General features: G+C 32.5%; 1 protein-coding gene across 1 annotated transcript in view; it reads right to left on the bottom strand.

Moving 5' to 3' along the window:
* Window positions 1-14,705, bottom strand: part of LOC127702426 (macrophage mannose receptor 1-like) — a 149,272-nt gene that overhangs the window by 30,232 nt on the left and 104,335 nt on the right. Inside the window, exons 33-35 of the mRNA XM_052206624.1 lie at window positions 9,608-9,705; window positions 6,180-6,329; window positions 973-1,089 (exon numbers count right to left, since the gene is read on the bottom strand). Of these exons, the coding sequence (XP_052062584.1) occupies window positions 973-1,089; window positions 6,180-6,329; window positions 9,608-9,705 (365 nt within the window). The remainder of the gene's footprint in view (window positions 1-972; window positions 1,090-6,179; window positions 6,330-9,607; window positions 9,706-14,705) is intronic.

Below are 14,705 nucleotides of genomic sequence, written 5' to 3'. Positions count from 1 at the left end.
ATTGTGTAAAATTGTCCATTTAGGGACAATAACTCCTTAAGGCGTCAATTGAAAATTTTGGTCATATAAACTTATTTTTAGATCTTACTTTGCTGAACATTTTTGCTGTTTACACGTTATCTTTATCTATAATAATATTCAAGACAACCAAAAACTGCAAAATTTCCTTAGAATTACCAAATTAGGGGCAGCAACCCAAAAATAGGTTGTTAAATTCATCTGAAAATTTCAGGGCTGATAGACCTTGACCTAATGAACATTTTATCCCAGTCAGATTTGCTTTAAATGCTTTAGTTTTTGAGATATAAGCCAAAAACAGCATTTTACCCCCAAGTTCTATTTTTAGCCATGGCAGCAATGTTTTTAGACGAAACAAAAATAAAACACAAACTTTATTCTAGATACCCTAAGGATCATTCAGCTCGTTTGGTTGGAATTGGTTCAGAAGTTTCAGAGAAGAAGATGTTTGAAATAGTTTACACCAGATGGAAGACGACAGATGACTAGGACGGACGCCAAGTGATGGCAAAAGCTCCCATTTCCTTTGGAAAGGTGAGATAAAAATATCATTATCAAACTAACATTAATTTTGATTTCAACAAATTTTTGTCTATTAATTGTTGCTGTAACCTAGAACATTGATCCAGTTACCTTAATATCAATAGCTCTCCAAATATCAGTCCAACTCCATCTATAACCTTGATCTACTCCTCTGTGATCTCAAAATGAGAAGAGGTCTTTATAATCCAATGGGGAATTACCAAGGAAAGTTTAGCTAATATCTTTTCGTGGCGCAAGAGGTTTTGTCGGGAAACACAACTTTCCCAAAATTTCAGTCCATCTATATCCACTATGACCTTGACCTTTGACCTCATATGTTGACCACATACATCATATCAAAACCGAAATAAACTTTGCTCAAACTCCGCTAAAAATAAAGCATGAAAATGATGTAGATAACATTAGACTTACTCTGTTCTAATTCACTCTGTATAGTGACCAAACCATAAGTCCTTCCATAAGTTTCACAAGTTGCCTTTGCTTGGCTCCAAGTTTTCTTTGTTTTAAAAAATCTATAACATTTACTATCTGAAAGATATATACAAAATGACAAAGGAAAAAACTGTTAAGCAATTCAATTAAAAATTGCATAATTGGGCTTTTAAATTTCAACAGGTATAGAGAACTAAGAAAAACATTATCCATATAACTTATAAGTTTCACAACTCAGTAAAACATTCGTCTGACAAAATACAAGAATGTTCCACGAAAGAGTTACTAAACAAAATTCTAGACTATTACATCATTATTTCAACAAATTGACAAGACCACTACAAATCTCCAGAACTCTGGCCTACAGGCTAAACTAAATTTGTAATACTGATCAAACAAGTAGTTGCACATGCTTATCTTGCTAAACCTTCAGACACACTTAATTCAAAGTATCATACAACAGAAAGTATACATATGACAGATCTGAAAGTATACATATGACAGATCTTCAGTTCGTTAATGTTGCATGGTTCGAAATTTACTTTTTAACAACTTGACCTTCTTACAAGTGACCATTGTATAATACTTGTCGGTAAGATAAAAACACTTGTCCAAATTTTGTACTTGCTTAAGAAATTTTAAGCTGCCAATTATGGACAATAAATGGTAAATGCATTTCAAAAAGGAATGAAATGTAGTGGATTGCTTAAAGTGTTGTACCAAGTCACTTGAACCCCATCTGCTCATCAGAGAAGAATATATGGTTCAAAAATCATAACAAAATATTTTTGTAGTTTTCTGTGTTTATTGTTTGTTGAATTTGCGATGACTTATATGTCGGTATTTTACAGTATTTTTAAATATTCCATTCCACACTATATTAGATTATATAATTTATAATCTGATTACTGTAATTTCAGAAATTATTGCGAGCTTTTTATTTATGCAAATATTGCGACTGGGTAAGTATCCCAATTATTAGAACTCGCATTCTGATATCGGATATATGTATCTGTATGCAGATATTCATTAAATCGCAATATAATAAATCTCGCATTATTGTCCATTCTTCATAAATCGCAATAATAAATGCACGCAATAATTTTTGAATTTACAGTAGCTAATCAAAGAATGTGCCAATATTTTCAAAATAACAAGTTAGAAAATCAAAATCCTAAATATACGTATATTTGTCGACATGCCTTGCCAATTGGTTGCATTGGTTGTTATGATGATTTATTTATATGAATAAACAGCTGCACCATAAGCGCATGATACGCCCGTCGTCTTGTGTGTGAATTTTTAAGCAATAATCATAAATAGTTTTTGACATACGGGGCGACATGCGAAAACCCCCCCTTTTTTTTACAAAAAACTCAATATCTCTAAAAAAAAAAAATTTGAATCAAAACCAAAAAGTAAACAGATCTTAAGATTAATATAACTAAGAAGTGTGTATAATTTTAAGCAATAATCATAAATCGTTTTTGACATACGGGGCGACATGCGAAAACCCCCCTTTTTTTACAAAAAACTCAATATCTCTAAAAAAAAAAATTGAATCAAAACCAAAAAGTAAACAGATCTTAAAATTAATATAACTAAGAAGTGTGTAAAATTTTAAGCAATAATCATAAATCGTTTTTGAGATACGGCGCGACATGTGAAACCCCCCCCCCTTTTTTTTTTGAAAAAATCAATATCTCTAAAATAAAATTTTGAATCAAAACCAAAAAGTATACAGATCTTTAGATTAATATAACTAAGAAGTGTGTAAAATTTTAAGCAATAATCATAAGTTGTTTTTGAGATACGGCGCGACATGTGAAAAAAAAACACACACTTGTTTTAGTCACTTAGTCCCGTAACTCAAAAAGTTAAAATTTTATTTTTACCAAAACGTATACAGATCGTTTGACCATCATAAGAAACAACATATTAAGTTTCATGAAATTTGGATAAGTCGTTCTCAAGTTACGGTGCGACATGTTCACGCCGGACAGACAGATGGACAGACGGACAGACGGACAGACGACATTTGTATACCATAATACGTTCCGTAAAATTTTGACGGGCGAATAAAAAGAGAATTAATACGTATATTCAGTATTTTCACCACCTATAACTTTTGATGTTTACTTGCCCATTGGACAAGTACATATCAGTTTCAATTTGCCCGATGATGACTTTCACTTGTCCCGGCAATTGGACAGCCTATAATTTTGAACCCTACATCATACCTGTCAACCTCTGAAACTGAAAATGCAGGTCATGACCTGCATTGAAGAAGAAAATGTCAGGTAATAACGCGTACGAACTTTTTCGGTCCAATTTTAATATTGAGTTTTTTTTTTTATATACAATAACATATACATGTACTACTGAGTTTCTTAAAAATAATCACTTTTGTTTTTGTTAAGTATATAAATAGTTATCATTAATTAAATTTCTTTCTAAAGCAATGCCCTTTAATTGTTTTTATTCACAATAGTTTACCCCTTCTTATTAAGGAATGTCATAAACCCAATTATACATTGTATATGTAATTAGAAATCAATATCATAGTTAATGTGCTCCTATACACAGGAGGAAGATAGATAGAAAGAAGTTAGTGTGTTTCCTTTCAGTGTAATATCTAGAGCATATGGATTTGATTTAAAGCTTTTACATTTAATGATGTATTCTTCTGACGTTTCAGTCTCGTTGAAATCTCGTTCTGAAATCATTTCCAAGACATGTAATGCAAGTGGAAAATATCAATGGATTTAAAAAATATTATAATCAAACTTAACTCTGTGAAAACATTTTGTGTATTTACATTAAGTAGTTTTTGAGTAATAAAATTTTCAAATTTTATAACCAGTCAAGTCAGTCTCATTAGCCAAATTTTGAGAAAAAATGGGTGAGGGGTATAAGAAATGATTTTACCAGATACATGTACATCATATATCAAGTTTTTTTATTTTCAAATTTCTTAGATATGTATTTTTCAAGTCATTTTAACAAAGAAGTTGAAATAATACGCTTTTTGTTCTAAAAAAAAGAGAGAAAAATCCCAAATTTACAAAATTGACAACATGGTAAATTGACACGAAAAAGCAACAAAATTTTATAAAATTTTCTTATATTAACACCTACCCGTAGTTGTTTAAGTTAAATTTTTTCAGATTAGTCCACTTCATCTTTAGTGAAGGTATGAAAAAAAGTTTAATTGCGAAACTGATTTTTTTCATGATAATAGCCCAAAAATGGGTAAAAATTGATGAAAAATGGGAAAATTATCAAAATTGGGTACTTTCAAATGGCTGTAGCAAAAAAAGAAGTGCACCACCATATGATTTTTTCTTCACCAATCATTTTTTTAAAGTCATATAAACCCAAAAATCAGGTTTATTCTAGAAGTGTTTGGCTCCTCAGAGGTGTACATCCTTAAGTGATAACAAAATTATTCTCTCCACCAGAAAAGTATTAAAAGGATCAAATTGTTTTGCAATGATTTCTACAGGATGTTTGATATTTGCAAACGACAAATCTTGCAAGCTTGATTGGCTTCAACTTTCTGTGGTACAATTAACAAACAATCCTTGAATTGTTATTTTTCAATCAAATGTAATGTTTTCATAGCTGCCATTGGCACGGTAAATAAGCAAATTCTAATTTCAATTGTTTATTTATTCAAAGGAAAAACGCTGAGAAAATCGAAAGTATATTTGACTTCTAAATACCGGAAACAATACCAGTCAGAAATACAGGTGAAAACGGGTCATTTTTGAAATCCCATGGTTGTTGTAGCCACCTGGCGGGTATTTAAAAAAAAACGGGTAAGGGGTGAATTCTCGGATGTGACCCGGAGGATACGTGTTCAGTTGACAGGTATGCTGCATTGTTTTAATAACATGATAGGACACTTGCAAGACAAAAAAGATTAGTAATCTGAAGACCTCAAAACAGGCATTTAAATGAATTAAAAGGGTATACAAGCACATACATACTCGTTCAAACAATATAGTAGTAGATTAAGAACACTTAAGACATTATAAGAGAAGCATTAGGTCTCCCAAGTTAAAACCTCCCATGGAGATTTTGAAAAGTTGGCAGGTACAGATTACTGGATTTTACTTTAAAGTGAAATCAAAGAGTTTGAAAGCTATTGTACTTTCCATCAATAATTGAACTGAACAATATATATTATAGAAAATTAAGATATTCACTATATCTTTTATGACTCAATCTAAATATGATTCTATTTTTTTAACTATCAATTTCAAACTAAAACAACAAAAACATTAAAGGACAAACAAAATTTGCTAAGTTTGATAGCATCATTGGAAAAACAAAGAACACTAAGATAAAAGGGTCTGGAGAGAACTGGAAGGTTATTTTAGAAGTGTGTAACATATTTACCTCCAGAATCACCGACGAGACATTAATTGTCAATACGCTTCTGGTGCAGTAAAATTAGCAACGTTAATGTTATAATAATGTTTGGGTTAAAGTAATAAGGATACAAGTAGGTACAAGTTTGAGTTGACACAGATCCAATATAGCTTTCTGTGCCAAAGCTATTTTGCTAAACACACAAAGGACAGACAAACCATTCTTAGTTATTTCGATGAATTGTATGAAGTTAACTTTGGAACGTATATATTTTGAAGCTATAGTTTTCTCGACACCAAGCTTGTCATTCTATGTCCTTTTCCAAACTGGGAAACACGAACATTTTATTTCATTGAATCTGTGAAAGGAATATAAAGACCTGAGCCAGACTAATCATAAAAGTTTCAAATTCAACAGATCGTTACTGAGGAGGGAGGACCAACTAATCTCCACTGTAATGAGATGTACAAATGCTTTGTATACACCTGCATACCAAATATCATTGATTTATCATACATTGTTCCCTTAAACTTACCTAATCACAAATTTTAGGGAGAGGGGTTGAATAATCTCCATGGAAATAAGATATGCCAACACTATTACAATGGCTTAACACACATCATTTACCATGAGCAGTTCCCCTTCCCCTGATCAAATCATTAACTTTAACAAATTGTTGCTGCTCCCACTGTCGATAACAGCATGTCCCAAGTCTCGCTTTTTGACTCCGTCAGGGCAAGATAAAAATTGAACTGTCTAATGTGGACAAATCTCATTAGACTCGACATTGAAAACCATAAATATCTTACTGAATGTAGATCTGACGAATCCTCCTAAACATCCACCTCTCACTGTAGGTATAGAAGAGGCTGGGGTTGTTGTAAAACTATCTGTGTCATTCTTTCTCTTGCAAATATAACCATTTACGCCTCTATTACAGTTGAAGTCAGTCCAACGACCTGAAGTACAATATACGGCTATATTTTAATTAAGATGTTGAATATTATATTTTTCTGCTATACACTTTGACCTACCAGGAAGGCAATTTAGTCAGACCTTCATTTTGTTAATCAAATTTAGATGAATTTCCAAGCAAAATTTAGTACAACTAGAACTGTAAGTGAACTCAAAAAGAATACCCCTGCCCCACAAAAAATGATTACCTCCCCTATAATATGCTGGACAGGTATTTCATTGCTGCATAAACATCCCCACCTAGTGTTCTACAACTGTGAAAAGCTTCATTAATATCCATCCAGCCAGATAGGATTTGCACTTAAAATGCAAATGGACAGTCAGACAGACTGGGTGTTTCCTATATACCCCTTTGTTGTAAGGGGGAACGTTTATAACAATAAGGTAAAAGATCAACTACAAACACTCCTTACATGCTATTGATATAATTTAAGACATGGAATATATATATATATATATATATATATATATATATATATTTGTCACTTCAATATGGCAGAATATGTTGTCTAGCATTAGCATCAGTTTTTCTCTTATACAAGTCTTAAGTGTATCTGATATAATGTTCTATGGTTTAAATAAGTTAATGAGTTCTTTAATTCCATTTTAACTGCTTTGAATGCATTGATTTTGAGGAATTCAAGTTTCACTATGGAGGATTTAATTAATCAGGCCAACCCCTCTTTTTTGTAGAAAATCCCCCATTAATGAGGAAAGTTGAAAGGTTTGCGCATGTCTTGTGTTATTTTTTATTGGATTGCACAATAAGATAACCTGGCTTACATGAGAATGTGTACAAATCCATAGATACATATCACATTGTTTATATGTTACTTGGTTTAAATATATATACATGTTTTTTTTTAAATGTTCTTTCTGACATCGGACTCGGACTTCTTTTAAACTGAGTTTTTCTGTGCGTATTGCTATGTGTTTCTTTATTCTACATTTGCTAGAGGTATAGGGGAGGGTTGAGATCTCACATAACATGTTTAACCCCGCCGCATTTTTGCACCTGTCCCAAGTCAGGAGCCTCTGGCCTTTGTTAGTCTAGTACGTTTTTTTAGTTTTAGTTCATTTATATGTTTTGGAGTTTGTCTGACGTCCATTTTCACTGAACTAGCACACAATTTTATTTAGGGGCCAGCTGAGGACCACCTGCGGGTGCGGGATTTTCTCGCTGCATTGAAGACCCATTGGTGGCCTTCGGCTGTTGTCTGTTGTTTGGTCGGGTTGTTGTCTCTTTGACATACTAGTATTCACCATTTCCATTCTCAATTTTATTTAATCACTCAAATCATTAACTGTGCTTTATTTTGTAATTCATTTGATTGTAAAGTTCAAATTTGGTGCACAATGATTAGTTAGTAAATATCTTCTTTTCAAATATCTTCGCTATCACAGTAATGTTCTTCATACATCATTTAAAAAAAAGGCTGCTTAAAGTATGAATGATGTTTAAAAATGCTATAATCAAAAAGACACTGCTATCATGTTTTTAATATTCTTTTAATTGTACTATTTAATCATTTAAAAATATCAAACAAGTCATACATTTTATTCATATTGTTGCAACAAACTATCAAGAATGATTTATTAATTCGAACCTCTTACTGCATTAACATTTTAATTCCTTTTAATGCCTGATTTTGAGGTATTTAGTTTTCATTATGTTGGATTTCATTAGTCAGGACAACCCCTCTTTTGTGTGATCAATCTACCTGTATAAATGTCCTTATTTAACACATCTTTTTGAGAAAATTATTTGCAATCTTCTTCAACTTTGTGTTTCATTTTCGCCTTCCAACCTTTTGATTCGAGCAACCCTGATGAGACTAATGTAGTAGAAAACCCATCTGGCTTAACAAATTATAAACCTGATATCTTCAATGAGTTTTTACAACTACTGGGTTGGTGCCACTGCTGGTTGACATGTTGTTCCCAAGAATATTACCAGCCCAGTAGTCAGCACTTTATGCTGACAGAAAATCTAATTGATATGGTCTCTTATTTCATAAATTTTCTGTTAATAAAAATTTTTTGAACAGTTCAAAATACTAAGGTTTTTTTAACCCCCAGGAATAGGTGGCCTGAGCTCTATTTGGAACAATTTTTTAAAAATTTTTGCAATACTCTTTAATTTTATGTTTGATTTTCGCCTTCAATTTTTTTATTCGAAAACTAAGGATGAATCTTATGTGCACAAAACCTGGGTCTGCATAACAAATTATAAGCCTGGTACCATTGATGAGTTTTTAGACAGTAAGCATACTTGAAGATTCCTGTACCTTCATACCCTTCAGGGCAGAATAGTTTAGCTTACTTAAGAAAATGTACATACCTGAACTTGAATGTATTTAGCTTGCATGAGCAAGTGTACAAACCTGAACTTGACTGTATCAAGCATACCTGAGAAAGTGTACATACCTGAACTTGACTGTATTAAGCTTACCTGAGAAAGTGAACATACCTGAACCTGACCATCTTGACACACATGATAACAGAATGATTACCTTGTTTGACTGAACCAAAGGATACATACCTGAGCCCAACTGTATCTTGACACCTTGACACACGTTGACAGACGGTTAACCGTGTTTGCCTAAACCCCAGGAAACATACCTGAATCTGATCATCTTTACACAAATGTTGACAGAAGGATGATCTGGTTTACATTAGCCCCAGGATACATACCTGAACCGGACTGTATCTTGACATACATGTTGTCAGAAGGATAACCTGACAGAAGGATAACCTGACAATCCTGTTGTCAGAAGGATAACCTGGTTTGCCTGAGCCCCAGGATACAAACCTGAACCTGACTGAATCTTGACAATCCTGTTGACAGAAGAGTAACTTTTTTTGCCTGAGCCCCAGGATACATACCATGATACCTGAACCTGACGATCTTGACAATCATGTTGACAGAAGAGTAACCTGGTTTGCCTGAGCCCCAGGATACATACCTGAACCTGACTGTATCTTGACAATCCTGTTGATAGAAGAGTAACCTGGTTTGCCTGAGCCCCAGGATACATACATGAACCTGACTGTATCTTGACAATCCTGTTGACAGAAGAGTAACCTGGTTTGCCTGAGCCCCAGGATACATACCTGAACCTGACTGTATCTTGACAATCCTGTTGATAGAAGAGTAACCTGGTTTGCCTGAGCCCCAGGATACATACATGAACCTGACTGTATCTTGACAATCCTGTTGACAGAAGAGTAACATGGTTTGCCTGAGCCCCAGGATACATACCTGAACTCGACTGTATCATGACACACTTGTTGACAGAAGGAGAACTTGGTTTGCCTGAACCCCAGGATACATAGTCTACTGGGGAATTATCATTCCATCTAAAATTGGAGTAATATGATTTAGTTTATCAAAAAATATCAATCCAAAGTTCTTATAATGTACATGAATATGAACAATTTTAAACTGCTTATAGTGACTCGAGTTTCACCAGTATCACCCAGATTACGATTCTATGTTGACATTTAGGTTTGAATTTAGCCTAAAAAATACCTATTTAGTCTTGAGAATTGAAAGGTCAGTTTAACCCATTCATACAATAGAAGTTTGCCTAAGAGGGTCTGGATAGGGTGTACAGAATTTTAACGCTAAAGAAAAATGCCCTAAAAATTTAAAGAATACAGATATTAAAAACCCCTATCCACATCCTCATGTCATGTACACAGTCAAAATATAGGACACCATTGTTATTCCAAGACTTAATTGGCTGAGACAAAATGCAAAGTTTATTGACACCTATTATGTGTCTTTATCACACTCAGGTATCTTTAGCTAACATTTAAAATTTCTTTAAGTAAAAAAAATAATTTTGATTTGATTAAATGATTAATTTTGGTAAAGTTGAGAGGCATATAAAACTAATTAGGGGATGACCAGACCTGGTTATTTTAATTTTTGTATTTTACATGTACCTAAAGTAGATTTGCTTAATATCTTTTATCATTGAAAGTGGCGTCTTTTTTGCCACACTAGCAAAGGAGAAGGTCCGGTAAGGGCTAGTTTTAGCCTATAATTTGAAGTACATCTGATGAAAGATTTTTGACATTTTTTAAACACTTATGTGTGTACTTCAGTCGATTCAATTAGTTTATGTAAAAGATTTGAACTGATCTGGTCTTTAAAGACGCCCGAATTTAAGCTTAAATATGAAAAACTATCAAATATGCCTTAAAACGTCACTTTTCGGGTGGTTTTTGTCTAAACTGTAAGTGGCCACATTCATGTTCTTTCTCAATCTTTATATATGTTATGTATTATCAAGAAATACAGCACACATTCAAGTATTAAGACTGACCACAAATGCTGCCACTTCAATTTTAGACTAAAACCGTCTTAAAATTATCACAAATGCTAAAATTGTGAAGATTTCAGTAATTTTGCATGAGTTTATGATGCTAGTACCTGATACATGTGCATTGTAATGTCAAAAACAGCCCATTTTTACGGAGCAAAAGTATTCTACTTTCCCATAAATAGCTACAAGTTTACCTTTCAACTTTGTAAAAATGCTATATTTTGGAGCCAAAAAGAAGTCTTACCATGCCTACTCCTTTCCATATGACCAAACATTATGCGGTTAAGGCTTTATTGTTTGGTAACTTGTAAATCTAGTCAAACTGGTTTCTGACAGCTTGCTCCTACCCTGGATGTCTATTTAACAGTGACCTAAAGTGTTTGTGCTTAATCACATTATACTGTAGTGTTTATTGATTTTCTCTTGGGGTTTCCCCTAACAGTGGCCTGAAATTCGAATTTAATATGAATCAATATAATCTTTGTCTAAAGTTTGTTTTATGAATTAATACTGATATAAAAAATAATTGGAATTTTATATCCTGGTTGATGATGTTTTTGGTGATGTTTTCTCTTTTTCATTCTTGTTCACATTATGATTATTTTAACTTTCAATGATCGAAAACTGTTTTATTTTATCATTTTAGTATATCAAGTAATCAGAAGAGGTATTGTCTACATTTATTTTTGGTCTAATGTTAAAACCGTTAAACCAACAACCGAAAACCGTCCGAGTTGCACAATATTCAAAAACGCGGTTTTGATCGGGCCTCGTTAATTGCATTTTGTGTTTCAGAACGAAAAGTACATTTTCAGGTGCAAACAGACATTTTAGTCCATTTGCTATGTTGAAATATTTGCATTTGAAATATTTTGTAACTAGATAATCCTCCTTCGGATATTGGTGTGAACAAGAGAGTGTAATAGAAAACCTGCCGGAATAGTCTATTTTCTATAACAGACAGGCAGATAGTATTTTCTTATATGTGACCATCCATGAAATTTTTCAGGCTTATGGAGAAAACGGGTCAAATGAGTTTTTTTGCATTTTCATGAAATATACATAAATTCAAAACACCTTGACAAGTTATTTTGCAAGATTTGGCAAAATAAAAAGAATTATGGTCATTTGTGTTGTGTTATTTTATTAAAATTTTCATTTTGTTTCTTTCAATTTTTCACATGTATGTTTATCTATTTCTTTGACACTTGTCATTTTTGTTTTTGGGGTGGGGGGGGGGGGGGTGTCTAGGGTTTTTAATGAATCAAAATAAAATTGTATCTTTAATAACTAAATAACTTAAGAATTTTTATATCAATATTAACCATTCGGTTGCCATAGCAACAATGTATCGGACTCAATCGAAATAAAAATGACTTAATTTTTCGTAAGTAAAACTAAATATATGCTTAGAAAGTGAATACCAAGATATGTAATAAACCATCAAGGAGCTGTGTATTATTTAATATTCTTTAATTTCTTAGGTTAATTTTTTATCTTATTGTCAATACATTTTGTACATTTATCCTGACAAAGTGATTAAATCAAAGGTCTGTTAAGGTAGAGTAAGATGAAACAGCCAAACAGCAAAATCATTCATTAGGGCATGTAGATGAAAAGGGGTGTGAGAAAACATTCAGCATTTACACATGCATCTTGTTTTATATTTAGTTCTAGGACAGGGAAAGATAAAAAAAAAAAAAAAAAAAAACTAGGAAAACTAGGAGCGACCTTGGGATGGGACACTATTGACTATTGGGAGCCTAATTGGCAGGCATATCTTGCTTGATTTACATGTACCGGTTTATGTCCATACTTATTTTGATATTTTCCCTTACAACTTGAAACAATGCGAATTACTGTAAATACTTGGAGGCTGTGCTGCAATCTATATTGGTAATTAATTAAGAGAAATTTACGCACCAGTTATAATTTTTCGGTACTTTATTATTCTAAATAATATCTCGCAATGGTGATATAATCCAAACTATTTTGTATAATCAAAACATATTAATGACTCAGGAGAAATTGATTTACGCATTGAAACATAAAAGATAAATTGTATGAAATTAAGACGCGATTCTAAACGGGATTTTAACCTAAATCATAAAAACGTAAAAAATCTACTTGTCAAGAAAAAATGAAACTTCAGTTTACAGTATGATATAATTGAACATTTAATAACAGGTGCCCTGATTACGTTACGTGACTTTACATCGATGTTTTTTCATTATGACGTTTACCGCCATAAGCCTGGAAACGTCATGGCGGGTCACATATCACAAAAACACAACTATGTAATGAAAATGCAATTAAAAGGCCTAAAATAACCCAAAATCATTCAACATTAGCAGAGCTTGAACAATTTACTCAAAATTTAAGTATAGGTAAGAATATAGGGTTCTTCTGTACCTTAACAAAATCACAATAACAATAGAGTGACCTAAATTTTGGACAAGGTAAATGGCATGAAGCCAAATTTATCAATTCCTATTGTTCACTGGGATAAACTGACTTTTCAATTCTCAAGGCTAAATAGGTATTTTCTAGGCTAATATACCGCCATAGATGTCAATATAGAATTGTAATGGGTGATACTGGTGAAACTCAAGTCACTATAAAAGTTCCAATAGGGACAATCAGTTGATAACTCATCCTATTACGAGCATGTAATAAGACCAAACTACTAAACTTGCAATGTTATGTCTGGTAGCTTTGTACGACACATCTTTGTTTCTATGGAAATATTGTCCTTTTTCTTTACCAATAGTTGCTGTTCTTTTTTAATTTTGAAATTGAATATTTGGTACAAGGAGAAGGTTGAATCTTGACATGCTATTTGTTATACAGTGTGTCTCCTCTAATCAAAGAGCTTGAGAGCATGGAAGGGAACAGATGGCTTTCATTTTGTAATGTGGACTTACAACTTGACATTGAATTGTATTTTGCAATAGAACACATATAAGCAATATTTTGAATTGGAGTAATGTTCCTATGTTCATAATTGTACATTTGTATTCGAACCTATTTTTAAATCTGATAGATTCATACACCATGCACAACTTATGCATTTTTCAATAAAATGATTTTCTTAACAAGTATGTATATACACATCATTTTGTAACTTGAATACCTGAGTATATATTATTAAAACATACATGACATAGCGTGGATAGGATTTAAAGAATGTTCACCTCGCTGTACTACGTTGTTTGAACTCTCACAGTTAGAGATGAGGTCTTGAAGATAGATATCAAGCCAGAGAAAAGAGGGTTTTGATAGCGTTTTATAAACTCTTTACCCCAAAAAGTGAACGTGTTTTTTTTTTTTTTTTTTTGTGTTTCAGTTTAAACGACTTTGATGCTTCCCCTCTGAATTATGACAAGATTAGGTTTTGTTACACAGTCTTTTGCTTTTACACAGTATGCAAGTTTGTGATTACATCATGAATATACAGAGCACAATTAATTCAGAATCTCTTGCATACATTTATTATTGGGATTGTAGAGCAATGGACATAAGTGCCAGAATTGATTATTGCTTTTTCAAGAATACAGATAATGCAATGAACACTAAAAATGTGAGAATTATTTTTGTCACAATTTTTGCAACGATACAAACGTTGAGAAAATTTCAGAATTTACAATATTCCTATCTAATGAAATGGTCTTTCAGTAAATCTCGGTGTTACTTTTATCTGTTGAAGCATTCCAATTCCTTTTTGTGTAATAAAACTCAGGAAAAAGTAACATTACTAAGTTGGAAATGCAATGAAATGATTAAGGCCATTATTTATTTATATTTCATTTACAGATAAAGTTTGTTGTCAAGTGGCTGGTATAATGATGGGAGCAAATAGTTCTCCTTTAATTGCAGATTTATTCCTTAACTGTTATTAATCACAATTTGTTGCTAAAATTCATGAAGAACTTACAGAAAATTATAATATCAGGTCAAAAGCTAAAATCAATGGTTATTTGTTGATCCAGGGTGGGTCATTAACAAATGTTGGGTAGGTAGGCAATT

The sequence above is a fragment of the Mytilus californianus genome, unplaced genomic scaffold, assembly GCF_021869535.1.
Source record: "Mytilus californianus isolate M0D057914Y unplaced genomic scaffold, xbMytCali1.0.p SCAF_5, whole genome shotgun sequence".
Classification (NCBI taxonomy): domain Eukaryota; kingdom Metazoa; phylum Mollusca; class Bivalvia; order Mytilida; family Mytilidae; genus Mytilus; species Mytilus californianus.
This window is presented reverse-complemented; position numbering and strand designations above follow the sequence as displayed.